This window comes from Sceloporus undulatus, chromosome 1 (genome assembly GCF_019175285.1).
Source record: "Sceloporus undulatus isolate JIND9_A2432 ecotype Alabama chromosome 1, SceUnd_v1.1, whole genome shotgun sequence".
In the NCBI taxonomy this organism is placed as follows: domain Eukaryota; kingdom Metazoa; phylum Chordata; class Lepidosauria; order Squamata; family Phrynosomatidae; genus Sceloporus; species Sceloporus undulatus.
In genome coordinates, this window is record NC_056522.1 from 381,043,167 (window position 1) to 381,062,850 (window position 19,684).

General features: G+C 42.6%; 1 protein-coding gene across 1 annotated transcript in view; it reads left to right on the top strand.

The window, feature by feature from the left end:
* The window catches only part of FANCM (FA complementation group M), a 67,624-nt gene that overhangs the window by 29,172 nt on the left and 18,768 nt on the right, over positions 1-19,684 (top strand). The window contains exons 5-13 of the mRNA XM_042445832.1: positions 1,661-1,792; positions 3,462-3,594; positions 5,637-5,759; positions 6,177-6,275; positions 6,807-6,997; positions 8,925-9,131; positions 11,961-12,195; positions 12,702-12,877; positions 14,415-14,564. Coding sequence (XP_042301766.1) covers positions 1,661-1,792; positions 3,462-3,594; positions 5,637-5,759; positions 6,177-6,275; positions 6,807-6,997; positions 8,925-9,131; positions 11,961-12,195; positions 12,702-12,877; positions 14,415-14,564 — 1,446 coding nt within the window. The remainder of the gene's footprint in view (positions 1-1,660; positions 1,793-3,461; positions 3,595-5,636; positions 5,760-6,176; positions 6,276-6,806; positions 6,998-8,924; positions 9,132-11,960; positions 12,196-12,701; positions 12,878-14,414; positions 14,565-19,684) is intronic.

A 19,684-nucleotide genomic window follows, 5' to 3' on the forward strand; every position in this document is an offset into this window, starting at 1 on the left:
TGCAGTGTGTTTTGGACCTTACAGAGAGTTCTTTAATAATTTTATCATGACAGAGACAGAAAGAACTTCAGTCCTTCTAGGTCTTCAATGCCATTAAGGTACAGTATTCCTTCCCTTCGCCTGTGTCTCTTGTCTAAACATCTGCTGCTAGACACAGCCATTCTTTGTTTTAGTGAAATCCATAATTTGTTCAAAATAGTTGCAGTGTTGCCTCATGGCGTACCATGGAATACATTTTTATTTAACCTCTGATTTCCTCTGTGATCGGCCTCTGGTTTAAGACGCTTTTAAAATTACAACCTGGCATGCAAACTGTTCACATTTTATCTGATCACTTTCTCCTACGTCATCCAGACAGTTAACATCATCTGAATACTACGGAGCCCTGTTCTTTCTGTGGATTGCAGTTTTTCCACCTTCTTGGAGATGAGTGAGAGGTCTCTTCCAGCTATCTTGTCTTGATGCTGGCCATTGTCCCTGTTTTTCTGGAGGCAGCTAAAATGCCTGTTTTCCAACCCAAAGATTACCAGCATGAGCCAGTCCTGGTGAGAAGCGGGTTGTGAAGGTCCTGCACAACTTGTGACCCCAAAGTCCTGTGCAGCCCACCTGCCTTCCAGACAGTTTCCACTCTTTTGAGGATTACCAAGCGTGGAACAAAAACAGCCTGACTGAGCCCCTGCTGCTCACTGCAGGCCTGCCAAAACCTTTTCGCCATGCATGTCTGATTCTGCATGTCTTCTCAGGATTAATAAATCAGTAAAATGAGTTCATCTCACTTTCAGAGAAGCTTTTTGTTGGCAGCTGATGGTGGTCTAAGAGAGAAAGCCACTAATAAAATCCTCTTTCTTAAAAGCCATCCAAAGTCACCTGGGTGCATGGGAGAGGAGGAGAGAAGAAGAAAATAAGACTAAACTGAATTAGCATAGGTCACTTCCCCCAGTTTAGTCAAGTAAAAGGTGTTCTAGGTAAAACAGGGACTCTTTGCCAGAAGTAGACTGAGTAATATTAGTTGCTAGAAGTGTGTAGGGAGCAAATCAATGTAAAAATTCTGTTTTTTCCTGCCTAACATCAATTTTCCCATGGTCATATGTGAGTCTTTTTAACCACTAAAAGCTCCATTTTAGTGGTTTGAGTGTTGGACTCTGGAGATCAGGGTTTGATCCCAGCTCAGCCATGAAACCCACTGGGTGACCCTTGGCAAGTCACACTGTTGGCCTCAAAGGATGGCAGTAAAAAACCTCCTCTGAACAAATCTTGTCAAGAAAACATCACGATAGATTCATCTTAGGGTTGCCATAAGCTGGAAATGACTTGTAGGCACACAACTACTACTACTTTCCCTGTTTTGTTGTTCATAGAATCATAGAATCATAGAATCATAGAGTTGGAAGAGACCACTAGGGCCATCCAGTCCAACCCCATTCTGCCATGTTCAGGTGTCCTCTAGTCTCTTCTGTTTTTCTTAAGCATGTAAGTATATTAAAAGCAGTCAATTTACACCAACATGCAGCAGTCTAATTCTGTAAACTGAATTAGGAGTCTTGCTTAAATTCAGTGTGTGTCCAGTCATGTAATGTACAGAACACCATTTGCCATGGATGATAAATGTTCTAGGCTAGTATACTTCAGGTTCCTCATGTGCCTTTTGTTTTATGTGCAGGTCCTGGAAGCATTTGCAGGCCGACTGATAAGGCTGCGGGTCTTGTCTCAACGTGAAATACCTTCACTAACCAAGTACCAGATAATTCTTGCCCGGGACCAGTTTAGGAAAAATCCTCCTTCACGCTTTCCGGTAAATGTTCCCAGCAATATAATCTGTCTGCTCAAGTCTTCCCCTGCTTCTTTTTAATAATGCTGCTTGCCACTTCTATCATGCTTTTCAAATCTTTCTTTTCCCCAATAACCATGTAATAGTCTTATTGGGTTGGATGAGGGAAAACAGACTCAGTGTGAATCCAGAGAAAACGGAAGTACTGGTGATAGGTTCTCCTGGTCCAGGTAAGAAAGCTTTTCCACCTGTCCTGAATGGGGTCATGCTCCCTGTGAAGGACTCAGTTCGCAGTTTGGGGGTGCTCCTGGACTCGTCGCTCCACCTTACATCTCAGGTGGATGCGACGGTTAGGAGCACTTGTTATCAGCTTCGGCTGATACGCCAACTGCGACCCTTCTTGGACCGGGGGGACCTTGAAACCGTTGTACATGCTCTGGTAACCTCTCGACTAGATTTCTGTAATGTGCTTTACATGGGGCAACCCTTGTACCAATCTCGGAAGCTTCAATTAGTGCAGAATATGGCAGCAAGGGCCAGCCATATAACACCTGTTCTGAAAGATCTCCATTGGCTGCCTATTCGCTTCCGGGCCGAATACAAGGTGTCGGTTATCACCTATAAAGCCCTATATGGCTTGGGCCCAGGGTACTTGGAGGACCGCCTCTCCCCATATAGTCCGCCCCGCACTCTTAGATCAGGAGAAAGACATCTGTTGATGGTTCCAGATGTCCGCTACGCTGTCACGAGGAGAGCTTATTCTGTCTCAGCCCCGAGACTCTGGAAGGCACTCCCTAATGAGCTCCGCATGTCCACTTCCCTTGACGTTTTCAAGAAAAACTTGAAGACTTACCTTTTTCGTCAGGCATTCCCCCCTATGAACATTGGGGTTATTTTTCTCCCCCTGAATGTGACGTTTTTCCATCCTGTCAGCCTTGTAATTGTACTGTTGGTTTTATATTGCTATTTTATTGTATATTGTGTTTTTAAATTGTTTTTACTATGCTGTAAACCGCTATGATCCATGGAATAGCGGTATATAAATACATTTTATTATTTATTATTTATTATTATGAGGTAGGTCAGTAATGTCACCCCTCTTTTTTTACTGAGGAGGAGGAAGAACAGGGCTTGCTGGCAGTGGCTGACCTAAGATCTCCCCTAAGATAATGCTACAGAACAAGATTTAAACCCAGGGCTTTCTGGCCCACAGCTCAGTGGCTTTGCCTGTATGCTATTGGAGCTATTTGGGCTTTTTACCAAGGAGTCTCCTGTGAAGGAATACTGAGCTTCCTCAGAGTTATTTCTCTAGATCAAACTAGAAAAGAAGGATGAGGGTCGTCCCTGTTAAAACTCTCTCTTCAGATATTAGAAACCTTCCATGCCAGAGGTCCAAGGTTCAGTCTCTTGCATTGCCACATGATACATGCCATCACCTATGAACGAGAGACCCCCATATATATATATATCCTGTCATTAATAGCGCTGCTCAGGGTTTGCAAACTTAGGGTAGGCATGGCTGCCTTGATAAGATCAGGCTCTTAGAGCTGGGCAAAGGCCTTGGTTAGGAGCTATGGAGTCACACATAACAACTCCATCCTTTTGCATTTGTCTTCTGCCTATAGTTGATAAGAAGACTTGTGCTATAGTTCTTGTGTATAAATCTGTGTGATTGATTGTGATGTTTCCCCAGGGAATGCCACAAGGTGTCATAGAAGGAGATTTTGCTCTTTGTATTAGTTTGTATCATGGTTATGAGCTGTTGCTGCAAATGGGAATGCGATCATTGTATATCTTCTTATCTGGAATTATTGGAGGATCAAAAGGTAAGGATTCCATTCACCTGTGAAGCTTACTCTCCTCCTCCAAAAACCAGCCAAAGGCATTTAGAGAGGTATTTTGAAGGACTGTTCGCAGAATGTTGGAAAAAAATAGACACTGATAACTTTCAGTCTTCATTATTATAGCTTTTACTCATCTATTAATTAATGTTAAGCTTGTCAGAATGTCCACTTTTTTACAAAATAATCATGTGAACAAAAGGCCATTGGATTTGGAATGCAGGATGAGCGGCATCTAATTAAAAGGCCATTAAAGATACATCACTTGAGCATAAAGATGAGGAGTCCAGAAAAAACAGGCGTGTGATGGGATCTTGTGGAATATCAACATTATTTGATCCTGTGACATAGCTGAGAGGCTATTTATTTATTTATTTATAACCCATTTATTCACCAGTCTGGGACTGAAGGTAGCTTCCAAAATTTCACATCACACAAAAGTTACAAATACATATAAACTGTCTCTAAGGTTGGATATTTAATCCTGTACATTCTCAATAGCAGGTTTTGTTGTGTGCCTTCAAGTCATTTCTGATTTATGGCAACCCAAAAATGAACCTATCACAGGGCTTTTTTTGGCGGGGGGTGGGAGGCGGCAGAGTTTGTGCAGAAGGGGGTTGGCCTGGCCTTTGCCTGAAGCTGAGAGCAGGTGGGACTTGGCCAAGGCCACCTAATGGATTTCCACAGCTGAGTGGGGATTTGAACCCAGGTCTCATAGAGTCCTGTTCCAATACACCAGCCTTTCTCAAATAGTGGGGTGGGCCCCCCAGGGGGGGACGCGAGGCTCCGTAAAGGGGGGCGCGAGGCTCTGTTATGCAGAGGTGTACTTATAACAATTTTATTGACAAATGATACTATTTACAGTCGCGCGGGGGGCGCGAAATGTTTTCTTCTTCCTGGGGGGGCATGACAGAAAATAATTGAGAAGCACTGCAATACACAAACTACTACACTGTGCTGGGTCTCTTAAGCATGATTAACCTCCAGAAATGTTAGCCTTCACTTAAGCTGATGCAACAGGCTTGTTACAGACAGCCAAAATAAAGCTGCTTTGGGTCTCTTTGGAGGTATGCTATTTAAATGATGCATGGGTCCTAAGAGTCCGGAGGTCGCGCCAAAGCCACACTCCATTCCTAAGCACTGGAGTGCAGCTTTGGCACGACCTCCGGACTCTTAGGACCCATGCATCATTTAAATAGCATACCTCCAAAGAGACCTGAAGCAGCTTTATTTTGGCTGTCTGTAACACGCCAGTTTAGTTTCCCACAATCATGTTTTGTTGCAGAATTCAAAGTGTGGGTGTATATTACAAGACAGGAGACTTTGAGTGAAACCCCTAAAAGGCAGTCATTGTATAACATTGCAGAAATAATTCAGTTTGAAACCACTTTAGCTGCTGTGGCTCGATGATATGAAATTCTGGGAACTGTAGTTTGTTGTGGCACCAGAGCTCCCTGACAGAGACGCCCAAATGTGTCACAAAACTACAGTTCCCAGAATTCCATAGCATTGAGCTGTGGCAGTTAAAGCCAGGTCAAACTGCATTAATTCTGCAGTGCTGATGCAGCCGTTGTCACCTTCACTGTTATGCACGATGTTCCTGAGTTTGTCACTTGCTAGTTATATTTTTTACAGATAATGTCTGGGACCAAAATCTTCCCTGGAATTCTTATTTCATTTCTCACAGTTGCATTTCTGCCAAAGAGGAGAAAAAAAAGCCACAGATGGAGAAAGTTGACTCAGAACAAACATTCATGTGAATTTGTGTTCTTTGGCGCAGAATATTTGGGTACTCAGGAATAAATACCCTTGATCCTATACCCATGCCCATCCCTATGGACTATTTACTAGTCCATAGTAGGGATAATATTTGTGGTTATTAACTGTCACCAAGTTGACTTCGACTTAGGCAATCCTATAGTGAGAGACTTCCAGGTGTCCCAGTCCTGCTCAGGTCTTGCAAAACAAATGTAAGCCAAATGTCAACATTTCAGCTTCCTTAAAGTTGTTTATCTTTCTTTCTAAAGGTATGACGCGTGCCAAAAATGAACTTGGGCGTAATGAGGACTTTGTGATGTTGTATAGTCAGCTGGAAAGCATGTTTGCAGAGACAAGTGTGTCTTCAGCAGATGACAGCAACACGACACTAGGTTGGCATTTTCCTGTTTCAGACTGTAAAAGCTAGCAGGGACCCTTGTCACTGCTGATAATGATGAATATATTACATTACAGATAGATATTCCAGAGATCTTGCTTTTGCCAGCAGTGACACTGAGGTGGAAAAGAAAAATCTTTGTTTGTGTCTGAACCATCAGTGATGTTTTTAATATGTTTCCTTGTATTTCTTTTATAAATGACTTGGACCTTTTAAAAATTGCTATTGTATGAAATACAAATTCCTAAATACAGAAACTATATTTTAACAAGTGGACTGTTTTTTCACCAAGATGGGCTATTTTGTTAGGTATTTTTGTTTTTTGTTATCCACCTGTGAAATAGTTGCATTCTGACAAAGAAAAAGCTATGTCGAGACATTATATTTAAAGTGAGTGTCTTTGGGCTTTCAGGAACTGGAAACAAGAAACCATTCGTTTATAGTCACCCAAAGTTAAAGAAATTGGAAGAAGTTGTTGTAGAGCATTTCAGATCCTGGAAGGAGCATGAAGGTATATCCCGGCTACAATTAAAATGTTTCAAATACCTGTCTATAGTAGTGTCTCTTACCCAGTTGATGATAAAATAATTGATCTGGAGTGTTTCTGGAGTGTTTTAGGGAATGTGTAGCGTAGATCATTCTTCTATAGTTTTTTGTGGGCTTTTCGGACTATGTGGCCATGTTCTAGAAGAGTTTATTCCTGACGTTTCGCCTGCATCTGTGGCTGGCATCTACAGAGAAAAACTATGGATGCTGGCCATGAAAGCCTTCGACTTCACAGATAATTCTTCTCTTTGGGCCAGTTCTCCTTTTGAAAATTAGTTTTGTTATCTTTTATTGTGATATGACTAGTATATCCTAGTCTGTTTTTTTGGAAATAAATCTCCTTGGTAGTTTCAGTCATGTTTGTCATTTAACAAAACTTGTTGGGGAATGGACTCTGCATTTGCTAACCTAGACTTCTTTTTCCACTTAAAAAAACAAACCCCAACATAAAACCAAACTTGTTTGTTAACTGGTTTGCTTCCTCTGTATCAATTAGATGAGAAGATGCCTGAAGACAAACCTGCAGATACCAGGGTGATGATTTTTTCCTCCTTCCGCGACAGCGTTCAGGAAATTGCAGAGATGCTTAGCCAGCACTTCCCTGTCGTGAGGGTTATGACTTTTGTGGGCCATTCAACCGGCAAGGGCAAGAGCACCAAAGGCTTTACGGAGAAGGAGCAGCTTGAGGTGAGGCCAGTGGGAAGAGGCAGAGCTGCAACAAAGCCATTTAGCCGCAAATGTCTTGCTTGCAGCATTAGTAAACTGCTGCTCCAATGAGATTGCCACTGCTAGGAATAAAGATGTGCTTTCAGGCAGATTGCCTTAAAGAGACTTCATTGTGTAGGCTTCAAACTCATGATGGTTCCAGTCCTGCGTTCATTGAACACATGGGTAAATTCCACTTGTATGAATAGAAGTAGCCAAGATGGAACGGCCTTGCTTACCCTTCGAAACCCATGATCACTGCTTGGCTGCAGAACAATCACTGCACTTCAAGCCTTGTAATGTTCCTGCATTTTTCAGACCATCAGCTGTGCATCTTGTCAGGTTTTATCCTCTGGACCTAAATCTAGATGTAGCGAGCAGCAGAAATCCATAGAAACAAATGTGTGGATGATTACAGTTGGTAAATAATTCTGCCTTCATGCAAATACTTTGGATTCTGCTTGTAGAAAAGAGGTTACTAATAGTGTGTGAAAATAGCATGCTTTATGTTATTTATATTTTATTTAATTGTTAAATGCAAGTATACATCAGTTGATGAAGTCATTCTGTTCTTGGGCATTATTTCTTTAACAAAAAACTTGTTTTCCTTCTGGAGGAAGGAAAAACATGGGAAGAATAGGGATAGGTTCCTGTTCTTGTTGTTATTATGTGTCTTCAAGTTATTTCTGACATCTGGCCCCCTAAGGCAAACCTATCACAGGGTTTTCTTGTGTGATTGCCCAGGTAACTTCATAGGTTTCCATGGCCAAGTGGGGATTTGAACCCTGGTCTCAAGACTCATACTCCATCCACTACACCACGCTGGTTGTGGGTTCTTACAGTACACACACACACACACACACGGTTCAACATGGTCCATCAAACTTATCTAAAGCAATCAATGTGTGCATGTGAAATGAAACAACCAAGTCATGAAGGCTTGCATAAAATATTTTGAACCTCCTAGAGACCACAGAGGAAAAATATCATCCAGAGATAATTTGTTCTTTCCTTCACCAGCTTCTACTTGCCTAATTATTTCCATTTTGGTGGCCAAAGAGAGATTTATGCTTTTTTAACATGCTGGGGGGATCTTGATGAGGCCGGTTTATCTGCTCTTCCCTTTAGTCTGTGTCTTGCAGTTAATGCGTGTACAGTAAGGGATTCTGGGGCAGCTGCTGTTTACCTTGCCACTTGTAGGCAGACACATAGCCATGTACACATGAATCTCATTCTTTCCTAGTTCAAGCTTTATTGCATTGTTTACAGCAGACATGGTCCTGCAACTGAGCTCCCAAAGTCTTTCTCTAGCCCTCCACCATTCTCCCAGTGTCAATGCTGCTAAGAAAAAAAAAACAGCTTCCAGCTATATAGAAAATGAGGAGGAAAAGGCTAAGAGATATAAAAAAGACTGTTAAAAGAAGGTCCTTCACCAGAGGCTTGTTAACTCACATATGCTGGAAAAATTGTTTATTAATATATGTTGAAGGGGACACTTAATTTATAAAGCACCTGAAACTTGCAAAATACTTTACACAAACTGGAAACAATGATGTCTCTGCTTTTTAGGCTTACAGTTGCCAAGGAATCAAACACCCTGTTTTCACATACACGCTACGCAGCTGCTCTCTGCAGCCACTCCGCTCTCCTAGAACCTTTGGCTGCAGCATCATCCCTGTGCCAGTCAGGTTTGGAATCACAAGCCTCAGCTGTTGTGATCATAAGGAGAATTATGTGAAGGACATTTTTAAGTGAAGTCGAAGGCTTTCATGGTCGGCATCCATAGTTTTTTGTGGGTTTTTCAGGCTATGTGGCCATGTTCTAGAAGAATTTCTTCCTGACGTGTCGCCAGCATCTGTGGCTGGCATCTTCAGAGAGCATTTTTAAGTGTTTTTCGATCCTTCCCTAGGTGGTGAAACGCTTCCGTGAGGGTGGCTACAACACCTTAGTCTCCACATGTGTGGGAGAAGAAGGCTTGGATATTGGAGAAGTTGACCTCATCATCTGTTTTGATGCCCAGAAAAGTCCGATCCGTCTTGTGCAACGAATGGGCCGAACTGGACGCAAGCGGCGAGGACGCATCGTCGTCATCCTTTCTGAAGGGCGGGAAGAACGAGTAAGTCAAGAAAGCCTATGATAGGAGATAATTGCATAGTTACTCACTTCATTTCTCAATGAGAAATGCACATGGGCACATTTTACCAACTTTCTAATTTTCCTAGCCCAAATCTTGTTACAGAAATAAAGATCAAATAAAGATTAGAAAAGGTGTGGGGGTGCACCAGCAGGCTGTGTTAAAGCCCTGTTTAAAGTCCCTGTGTCTAGCAATTTCATGAATCCACCTCCCAGAAAATCAACAACAAGCTTAACCTGTTGCTGTTGTGTGTTTTCAAGTTGTTTCTGACTTATGGTGACCATAAGGCCAACCTATCACAGGGATTTCCTGGGAAGATTTGTATCGGTGGAGACATGTTGCCTCTGTCTCCCTCTGTGGCTGAGAGAATGTAACTTGCCCAAGGTGACCCAGTAGGTTTCTTTGCCCAAGTGGGGATTGGAACTCTGTTCTCTAGGGTCGCAGTCCAACTTCAAACCACTGCCTCACTTTGTCCAACAATATTTGTAATTTATTGTCAATTCCCTAGCATTTGGTGGAAGATATTACCTATATCTTCATAGACCAATGGCTCATGACTTTTGGTTCCCCCAGATGTTTTGGAGTTCATCTCCCAAAGGTGTTCTGCAGATGTACCAGATACACCCTCCAGACGGATTAAACTTCGGCTCAGATGTAAATTGGGGATTCTGGGAGCAAAAGCTAACAAAATAAATTTCAACACCGAGAAATGTAAGGTATGGCACTTAGGACGGAAAAATGAAATGCACAGATATAGGATGGAGGACACTTGATTTAAGGAGACTTTTATGTGTGAAAGGTATCTAGGATGATAGCCCTGTTTAGATATTTGAAGGGGTGTCACATTCAGGATGGAGCAAGCTTGTTTTCTGCTGCTCCAGAGAATAAGGCCTGGAGCAATGGATGCAAGCTGCAGGACAAGAGATTCCACCTAAACATTAGGAGGAACTTCCTGACAGTAAGGGCTGTTAAACAGTAGCTTCTTCAGAGAGTAGTGGAGTCTCCTTCTTTGGAGGTCTTTAAGTAGAGGCTGAATGGCCATCTGTCGGGTATGCTTTGATTGAGAGTTCCTGCATGGCAGAATGGAGTTGGACTGGTTCTATGATTCTATGTCTGGAGGATCAAAGAATAAGAACTATTATCTTCTGCTGTTGTTGTCTGCCTTCAAGTTGTTTTTGACTTATGGTCACCCTAAGCCAAGCCTAGAACAGGATTTTCTTGGCAAGATTATTTGCCACCATTGTCTTCCTCTGAAGCTGAGCAAGAGGGACTTGCCCAAAGTCACAGAGTGGGTTTCCACATTCATGAGGGGATTTGAATCCTGCCCTTCTGGAATCCTAGTCCAAAACACTATACGTTGCTGACTTTCTAACAATGGTAAAGAGAAGGACAGACATCTAGGCTGCTAATTGTTAAGGTGGCCAAGCTGAGAATAAAAGCAGCACACTGGTGGATCTATGGTTAGGTTTTTGGTGTTTTGCTGTGCTCCAGTAAATCTTTTGGCCACCTTACATGGCAGGCACTATCTTTTTCATAAAATCTTAGAGATTTTGAACCACTTCTTTTACTGCATCAGTGTGAGAAGCTGTGAATGTTGTCTGTACTATGCTGTCCTCTGGTCAAGGTGTAGATTTCTGTGGGGAGGAGGCATTTTAAAGTCAAATGCATAAATCTACCACTGCTTGTGAGCAAAAAAGGTGGCAAACTGGAATTATTTAATGTGCCAAGAGTACAAAAGTTTGCTTTCCTTTTCTTGCCTTCCTTTGATTACTAGAATCCAACTGGTCAAAGTGGGGTGCAGGGTTTTCAGGACAAATGTGAGCTTTACAAATGCGTTGTCATACACATGTTACAAAACTGTTAGTAATTCCCCTTATCTGCACATGAAAACAGCAGCAGCAGCAACAATCTGTAAGCCATTCTGAGAGTCTTTGTGGCTGAAGAGAGGAGTATAAGTACAGTGGTACCCCGGGTTACGAAAATAATTCGTTCCGCCGCCGCGTTCGTAACCCGAAATGCTTCGTAAGCCGAAAAAGCCATAGGCGCTAATGGGGAAAAGCCGCGATTTCGTGCGAAATAGCGCCGAAAAGCACCAAAAATTTTTTCGTAACCCGAAAAAACCTTCGTAACCCGGAACAATTTTTTCCTATTGATTTTTTTCGTAACCCGGAAATTTCGTAAGGCGGCGCATTCGTATCCCGGGGTACCACTGTACTCTAAATAAATAAATAATGAAATATTACTACAGTACTACTATTCTGCCCCTCCCTATTGATTGGGGCAGGGAACAGCAGATTAAAATTCAGCAACAAACAGACAAATAACAAAATTGTAACACAGACTAACTGAAAGAAAGAAGTTGGCAGGATGAGACTTTGAGGCATTATGGGTTTCTTAATCCCATCACCAGGTTCTATTTTATATAACACCAAATACATAAGCATTTGAAAGCACATTAACATCAGTTAAAAAGCTTACATATTAAAACCAATCGTTTCCTAATTTAAAAACTTATACTTTAAAAATCATCTAGCTAGACCTACCAGAAGGGATTGGTTTTTAATGCTCTTTTTAAACTCAGAGAGCTTAAACCCAGCTGATACTGACGCACCTAAAGAAGTTATTTCCCAAGAGGGATTGTCACTGAACCATGTGAGTAAGGCCTGCTACCCTGTGTTAGAATGTAGTTATGTATACCTACTTGAGAGTAAGCCCTATTGAATACAGAGGAATGTATGCACCACCCAACCTACCTAGGAATTACAGTTCCACTAAAGACAACCAACATCCAAATTCGTCTCTGTTTTACAGACTTACAATCAAAGCCAGTCCAACAGAAGAAGCCTCCTCAAAGCGCTTTCTGAAAACAAAGGGCTCCGCTTGTACCAGCACAGCCCTCGCATGATTCCAGAAGGCATCAACCCACAAATGCACCGGATGGTGATCATGCCTACAGAGGATGAGCCAGAGAGCTCCCAAAACAGCTCCAAAGAGAGGAAAGGAGATACTCTCCTTCAGAAGTGGCTTCCCTATTCCACTGGAGCAGGTGAGACAACCCCCTCTGAACAAATCGTGCCAAGAAAACCCCATGATAAGTTTGTTTTGGGGTTGCCATAATTGCATGCCTGAGAGAAAAAATAAGAATAAGGCATAAAGGACAGTTTAGTTTGAATGCATGTGTCACCATTGTAGCTTGCCTAGGAGAAATGAATTACCTGTTCAGGTACTCTGCTCACATCTAGCAAGCTTCCCATAAGAATCTAAAGCAGTTTGAGCCCCTGCAGATTCACCAAGATATGTGATATTGTTTGTATTCCCCATCCCACTCCTCCTGATGAGAAGGACGGGGGGGAGATAAAGAAGAGAGACTTTGTTTACTGCAGTTGGCAAACTATACCCCTTTTGCAGGATAAAATATAGATCATGCATGGTGTGGACAACCTTCCTGTGGACCCCATAAGAATCATCTAGCTAACCATGTGGCAGGTTGGCCAAACCACAGAATTTTATTACCATTTTTAATACTTAATAATAATTTTCTTTCTTTCCCAGCCTCCAAACACTTTCCAGGAGGAAAGCAACACCACCCATCTGAAGACTGGGGCCTTACTACAGAAGAATTTGAAAGATGGAATAGGTTATATAAAATAGAACCTGGTGATGGGATTAAGAAACCCATAATGCCTCAAAGTCACTTTGAAACATTAGGGGATGAGGAGAGACAAACAGTAAGTTGGACCCTGAATTACATGAATTCAAAGATATACCTGTGCTAGTCTGTAAAATCAGTATGTAAAGAGATCGTGTAGCACTTTTGAGACTAATGCATCTGAAGAAGTACACTAAAGTCTGCAAAAGCTCATTCTGCCAACTCCTTTCTTTCAGTTAGTCTGAAAGGTGCTGCAAGAGCTCTTTACATCCCGAACTACATGGTGGGTGTTGCTGTTGTCTAAGCAAGGAATTCTAAGCTCTGTTGCACTGAATTTGCCTAAAAACTTGAGCTCCATCAAAGGTTATCATGAACTGCACTTCTAAGTACTGTATGTAGAACAGGAACAGGAGTATATACAGGTCTAGGGATCACCTCTTTCTGCCTAACCCCCATCCCTCACCCCCAGGTCTCAGAATCTGCCATGGGCTGTGGACTGAGCAATACCACCAAAATTTGATAGCACTCTGGGAACACTGCTAAAAAACAGGGAGGAAGCATATAATCATAGAGTTGGAAGAGATCACAAGGTCCATCCAGTCCAACCCCATTCTGCCATGCAGGAACTCTCAATCAAAGCATCCCCGACAGTTGACTCTACTATACTCAGACGGAGTGTGTTCCATTGTTAAACAGGTTTTACTGTCAGGAAGTTCCTCTTAATGTTGAGCTGGAATCTCTTTTCCTGTAGCTTGCATCCATTGCGCCACGTCTAAGTCTCTGGAGCAGCAGAAAACAAGCTTGCTCCCTCCTCAATATGGCATCCCTTCAAATATTTAAACAGAGCTATCATAACCTTCTCTTAACCTTCTCTTCTCCAGGATAAACATCCCCAGCTCCCTAAGTTTTTCCTCATAGGGCATGGTTTCCAGACCCTTCACCATTTTGGTCTTTTAATGCAAGCATTTCTTCCTTGCTTAAAGGGAAATTTCCTTTTTGTCATCCCAACTCAGTTGTCCAGTTTGCCACCAATTTTAAGTAGCATTGGGGGCAGGGGAGGTAGTTGGGGCTGCATGCAGAAGGCATTCTTCTGCATGCAGCCCCAACTGCCTCCTCTGTGTAGAATATTGCCCCTCCCAGTGTTGCCCCTCTTTGCCTTCTTGTTTTTTTTTTTAAACCTATTCACCCGTTTCCCTGACTGAAGTAAATGTGGATGTTTTCTTTGTAGACCGAAATCTCTAACTGAGATTAATTATAATAATAATAATAATAATAATAGGTTTATTTATATACGCCCAATCACTGGGAATCCGAGCGGTTTACAATAGAGGGGATACAACAGTTCCCTGCCCACCGGCTTACAATCTAAAAGACACGACACAAAAGAGAAGGGAATGGTGAGGGAGGGGGAGGGAATCAGGTCCAGCATTCTTCTCTCCCCTGAGGCCTGGACCAAGGCAGATGGACCGGAGGGAGGGCTCTTCCTCTTCAGGCTAGCCCTGATGAACTGGGCCAGCCTACTCTCTCCCTCAGAGATGTTCCTTTCATGATATGTTTTGAATCTTTCCAGCAAAACTTGGTTAATTTCTGTTTGCTGTTTGTTTGTTGAAGCCCAGGAATCGCCAGCTGAAGAGGTGCATGAGCTCTCTCTGACGGAATGGAGGTTGGCAGAATCGCCCTTTCCCGACTTTCTGGTGGACCATTCAGATCGTTGCCGCCACTTCATTAGTATTATGGACATGATAGAGCAGATGAGACACGAGGAGGTGAGTGCACCTTGTGGGAGTCTCTTGGCCTCATTCCACAAGAATATTCAAAATGAATGTGAAAAGAGGGGAGAAATGTTTTTTGCATGTTCACTGTATCCATTCTGCTGGTTTTATGGCCCTCCTATAAGAACTAATTTGTGATTTCCATAAAGTTTGATTATTGTTCATTAATATGCTTTCAAAAGAAATGTCCACAAATGTCTTCTGTTGGAGAAACTTTGTTGAAACAGAATACCCAACGGATATTGCCTGCAAAGTGCAGCTTCCCCAGGAATTGTTTGTACATCATCTTCAACAAAACTTCCTAATGTAACACTTTTATTTCTGAGTCATTATTCAGACCAGTGTACAGTGGCCTCCTATGTTCTGCCTTTAATTTTTCTTTGTACAGATTGGTAGTGTTGCATGCCTTCTTGTTGTGTCCAATCCTAAGGCGAACCTATCACTGGGTTTTCTTGGCTAGATTTCTTCAAAAGAGCACAGCCTTCGCACCATACACAGAGTGGGGAGGACAAGGCGTGAGGATATAAACTCAGCAGCTCCAAACCCAGGGCCCCAGTCTGACTGGTTCTGACTCAGGCTTAGTCATGATGCTGGGACCTGGCTTGTTTTCTAGCACCTCTGTAAATCTGGGCCAGTGCAGATTGGATCTGGGCCAGTGCAGGATCCTCAGAGTCTGAGTCCAGGATCAGGTGACAGGAGGTCAGTCCTGACAGACCTGCAGAGGAAAGTTCCATCATGGCAGCTTCTGAAGCAGCTGGAGTAGAAAGGTTTCCACCACTCTTGGCGTCCTCCATCTCCCAAGGTTTCTTCTTAGATGCTGAAGCCAACAAGTCCAAGTCCATAATCTTAAAAGAACAGACATTCAGTGCAAGAGAGGGTTAACAAATATAGGCACTGTGCAAGTCACACTCTCTCAGTCTCAAGATGGCAGTGGCAAACCCCCCTTGAAGAAACGTGCCAAGAAAACGCTATGATCGGTTTACCTTAGAGTTGTCATAAGTCAGAGATGAGTTGAAGGTACATAGCAACAACAATTGTCGTGTATCAGACTCTTCGCTAGTGGAAAAAGGCCTTGCAGGGTAGTCTGGGCCTGTCTGATTGGAACGCTAGCCCCTCATATTTTGACAATTATATTGTTTATCTTGGAGAAGAGAAGGTTGAGAGGTGATATGATAGCTCTGTTTAAATAGTGGAAGGGATGTCATATTGAGGATGGAGCAAGCTTGATTTCTGCAGCTCCAGAAACTAGAACATGGAGAATTGGATGCAAACTACAAGAAAATAGATTCCACTTAAACATCAGGAAGGACCTCCGGATGGTAAGAGCTGTTTGACAGTGCTGCCTTGGAGGGTGGTAGTCTCCTTCTTTGAAGGCTGTTTCTAAACAAAGGCTGGATGCCCATCTGCTGAGGGTTCTCTGATTGTGAATTCCTGCTTGGTAGGGAATTGGAGTTGATGGTCCTTGGAGTCTCTTCCAACTCTATGATTCTGTGATTCTATCCCCGGGGAAAAATCACTTTGTTAGAAGTGGGTTACATTTCCATTTCCCAGCTGACAGCCTTGTTTTTGGTGATTAACAGAAGTAGGTGAGGATTTTGGCTGTAAATGGAGTACTCTGCATTGGGCCAGGAGACAAACACAATTAAGCAGCAAATGGAGAGGAACAGGTTTGTAGAGGAAGTTGCAGAAGCTGCCCTGGCTTCTTACCTTAAGGAGGAAAGGAAAGGAATGACTTGGTCCTGTCTGGTTTCACAAGAACGCTCTTAATTTTTAGCCTGTATTGAAAAGTGAGGCATGGTGTGCTCAAAAGTCCCCATCCCCTTATAGTCCCTGAGTTTCTTTTGCTAGTCAGGTGTTGCAGACTCAACATGTGTGGCTTTGTCCTGGGGCATTAAAGGGCCTTCTGCGTATCAAAGAGGATATATTTTCACTTCTTGCATTGAGAGGCTTTGCCTTGTTTTTTCCCTGTATCTCTTCTGTATGCAGTACGCAGCGATGGCTGGCATAACAAGAGCACTGAAGCACATTTTTTCCTGAATTGCATTTCACACATTTAGCAGAGGGTTTCCCTCTCCTCACCACTCTTTCTTTGCCACTTTTCCTATATTTCTATCATAACCAGAGTTTATCTGGTTTTCTTTTGGAAACTTAAATACCTGGACATCAGTTGGAGCAGTTGTCTTTGCAAAGAGCATCTGAACAGTAGTATAGTTTCTTTTTTTTACAATTATGATAATACAGAGTACAGTGTTGTTACTAATTTTCTCACACACCTAAAGCTATGTAGACTTGCACCTTGGCAGCTGGGACATTTGCGAAATGACCTGTATATTTCTCATAGAGGAATTCAGTAGCTGGCAACCCCACTAGACACTTGGAAAGAAAAAGAGCTGTTGACCTGAATGGGAGGGCGAGAGCCTGTTTTGTTTACAGTCTTCACTTTTTCTTTCACCTTTTGGAGTTGTGAATAATTGTTAAACAGGCTGACATTTTTAATTCTTAAAGCAGTTGAGTTAATGCAGTCATGCTGGGCTGGGATACATTTTGTCTCATGACCTACTTTGCAGCTGAATCAAACGTTGATTTTGTTAACTCACTAGCTGTTTCATTCAGGGAGCATTTGGGGCTTCAGAACCTGCATTAAAAAGGCAGAAAGGTGTGAGACGTTGCTGTGCCTCCCACTTGTGCAGCCTTACTACTACAAAATGACCTGCTCTGAAGCAAAAGAGAGCATTTACATAACACCCAGTAAACATGAAATGAGGACACAACATTATCTCCAGTGGTGAGAGAGGCTTAAGTCCCCTGGAAGACTGCTTTATATAACATACTGTATATCAAATCATTTTGCTAGATTTGCAAGTCAGCTTGTTTTCATAGGATTTCAGCATATCACATTTGCAGGTGTCTTAGCCATGATACTCACTGGGTGACGACGCTGGGCAAGTCACATACTCTCATCCTCGGGCAAAGTCAATGGCAAATCTCCTCTGAACAAATCTTGCCAAAAAAGCCCCATGATAGGTTTCATAGAATCCTAGACTTGGAAGAGACCGCAAAGGCCATCCAATCTAACCCCCTGCCATTTGTGGATGCAGAATCAAAGTACCCCTGACAATGACCATCCAGCCTTTGCTTAAAGACCTCCAAAGAAGGAGACTCCGCCACTCCCCAAGGAAGGAATGTGTTCCACTATCAAACAGCTCTTGCTGTCAGGAAGGCCCTCCCAATGTTGAGCTGAAATCTCTTTTCCTGTAGCTTGCATCCGCTGCTCTGGGTCCTAGTCTCTGGAGCAGCAGAAAACAAGCCTGCTCCATCCTCAATGTGACAGCCCTTAAAATATTTAAACAGAGCTATCATATCACCTCTTAACCTTCTTGTGGAAACGAAGGCATAAAACAACAATATGTTGCCAATTAATAGGTACAAAACATGCACAAGTTACAAAATGCAGGCCTGTGAGTCCCAACACTGTCACATCTATTCTTCTGTTGTTGTTATTAACTGCTTTAGAGTTGGCCCCAGCTCATGACGATCCCATGGATGAGACATCTCCAAGACCCCCTGTCCTCCATTGCTCTGCTCAGGTTCTGTAAATTCATACCTGTGAGCTCTCTGATTGAGTCCAGCCATCTATGTGGGATGTTCCTTTCTTTCTACCTGTTGTTGTTAGCTGCTTTTGAGTCTACCTCGACTCATGGTGACTCTGTGGATGAGACCTCTCCAAGCTCCCCATCTTACACTGCTCTGCTTAGGTCTTGTAGATCCAGGCCCGTGACCTTCCTGATGAAGTCTATCCATCTGGAGTGCTGTCATCCTCTCTTTCTGCTGCCTCCTACCTTTCCTAGCATTATTATATTTTCCAGTGATTCATGCCTTCTCATGAGGTTGCCATAGTACGACAGCCTCAATTTATTCATCTTGGCTTCCAGGGTGAGTTCAGACATGATCTGTTCAAGGGTCTATTTGTTTGTCTTCTTGGCAGTCCGCTGTATCCTCAGCACTCTCCTCCAGTACCACATTTCAAATTATTTTCTTCTTATCTGCTTTCTCCACAGTTTAGCTCTCACATGATGATGGGGAATACAATGGCTTAGACGATTCTAACTTTCATGCTTAGTTGTATATCTTTACTCTTTAGGATCTTGTCTAGTTCTTTCTACTGCATCTTTCTATTACCTTCTACCTTTCCTAGCATTATTGTATTTTCTAACTATTCTTTCTCGTGATGTGTCCAAAGTACAAAAGCCTTGGTTCTGTCAGCTTCCTGGGAAGCCTGAGACCTGTGAAAGCTTCCTATATGCGCTGTGTGCCTTTTAGTTGGCCCAATAAATGTCTTGCTGCAATGTGTTCTTTGGGCTTTTGCCATATTTTGCTGCATGGCTAACCCAGCTATGTGCGCATATGTGCCTTCAGTGTGCATGTCAACTTACGGTGACCCCATGAATTTCACAGGGCATTCTTAGGCAAAGAATACGCAGAAGTAGTTTTTCCAGTTCCTTCCTTGAAATATTGCCTGCATCATCTGGGATTCATTGGCAGTCTCTGATCCAAGTACTAGCCAGAGCTGGCCCTGCTTAGCTTTCCAAATCTGATGGGATCTGGTGTCTTTAGAGTATTTTGGGGTGTGTGTGTGTATGTGTATATTCCTTCAAGTCGTCTGTCAGTTTATGGTAACCCCATGAATTTCACAAGGTTTTTGTAGGCCAAGAATACTCAGAAGTGGTTAGCCTATGGCACTTGGGATTCATTGCTGGGTTCCCATCTGAATATTAACTAGGCCTGTCCCTGGATATAAATTCAAAGCATATGGAGAACATGCTTATAGTCACTTTTTAAAAAAGTATGCAAAAGGATCTTATGGCACCTTTAAGATTAACTGAAAGAAAGAAGTTGGTAGCATGGGCCTTTGTAGATTTGAGTCTTCTTCTTCTGATGCATGTTTGGAGTGGAAACTCTAGAGACAGGTTTATGTATGTTTATATATAGGTCTTCTTATAGGCTTATATAGGTCTGTCTCTGGATTCTCCACTCCAAACATGCCTCTGAAAGGTAGGCTCAAGTTTTTGAAAGCTTATGTCACCAACTTCTTTCTTTCAGTTAGTCTCAAATGT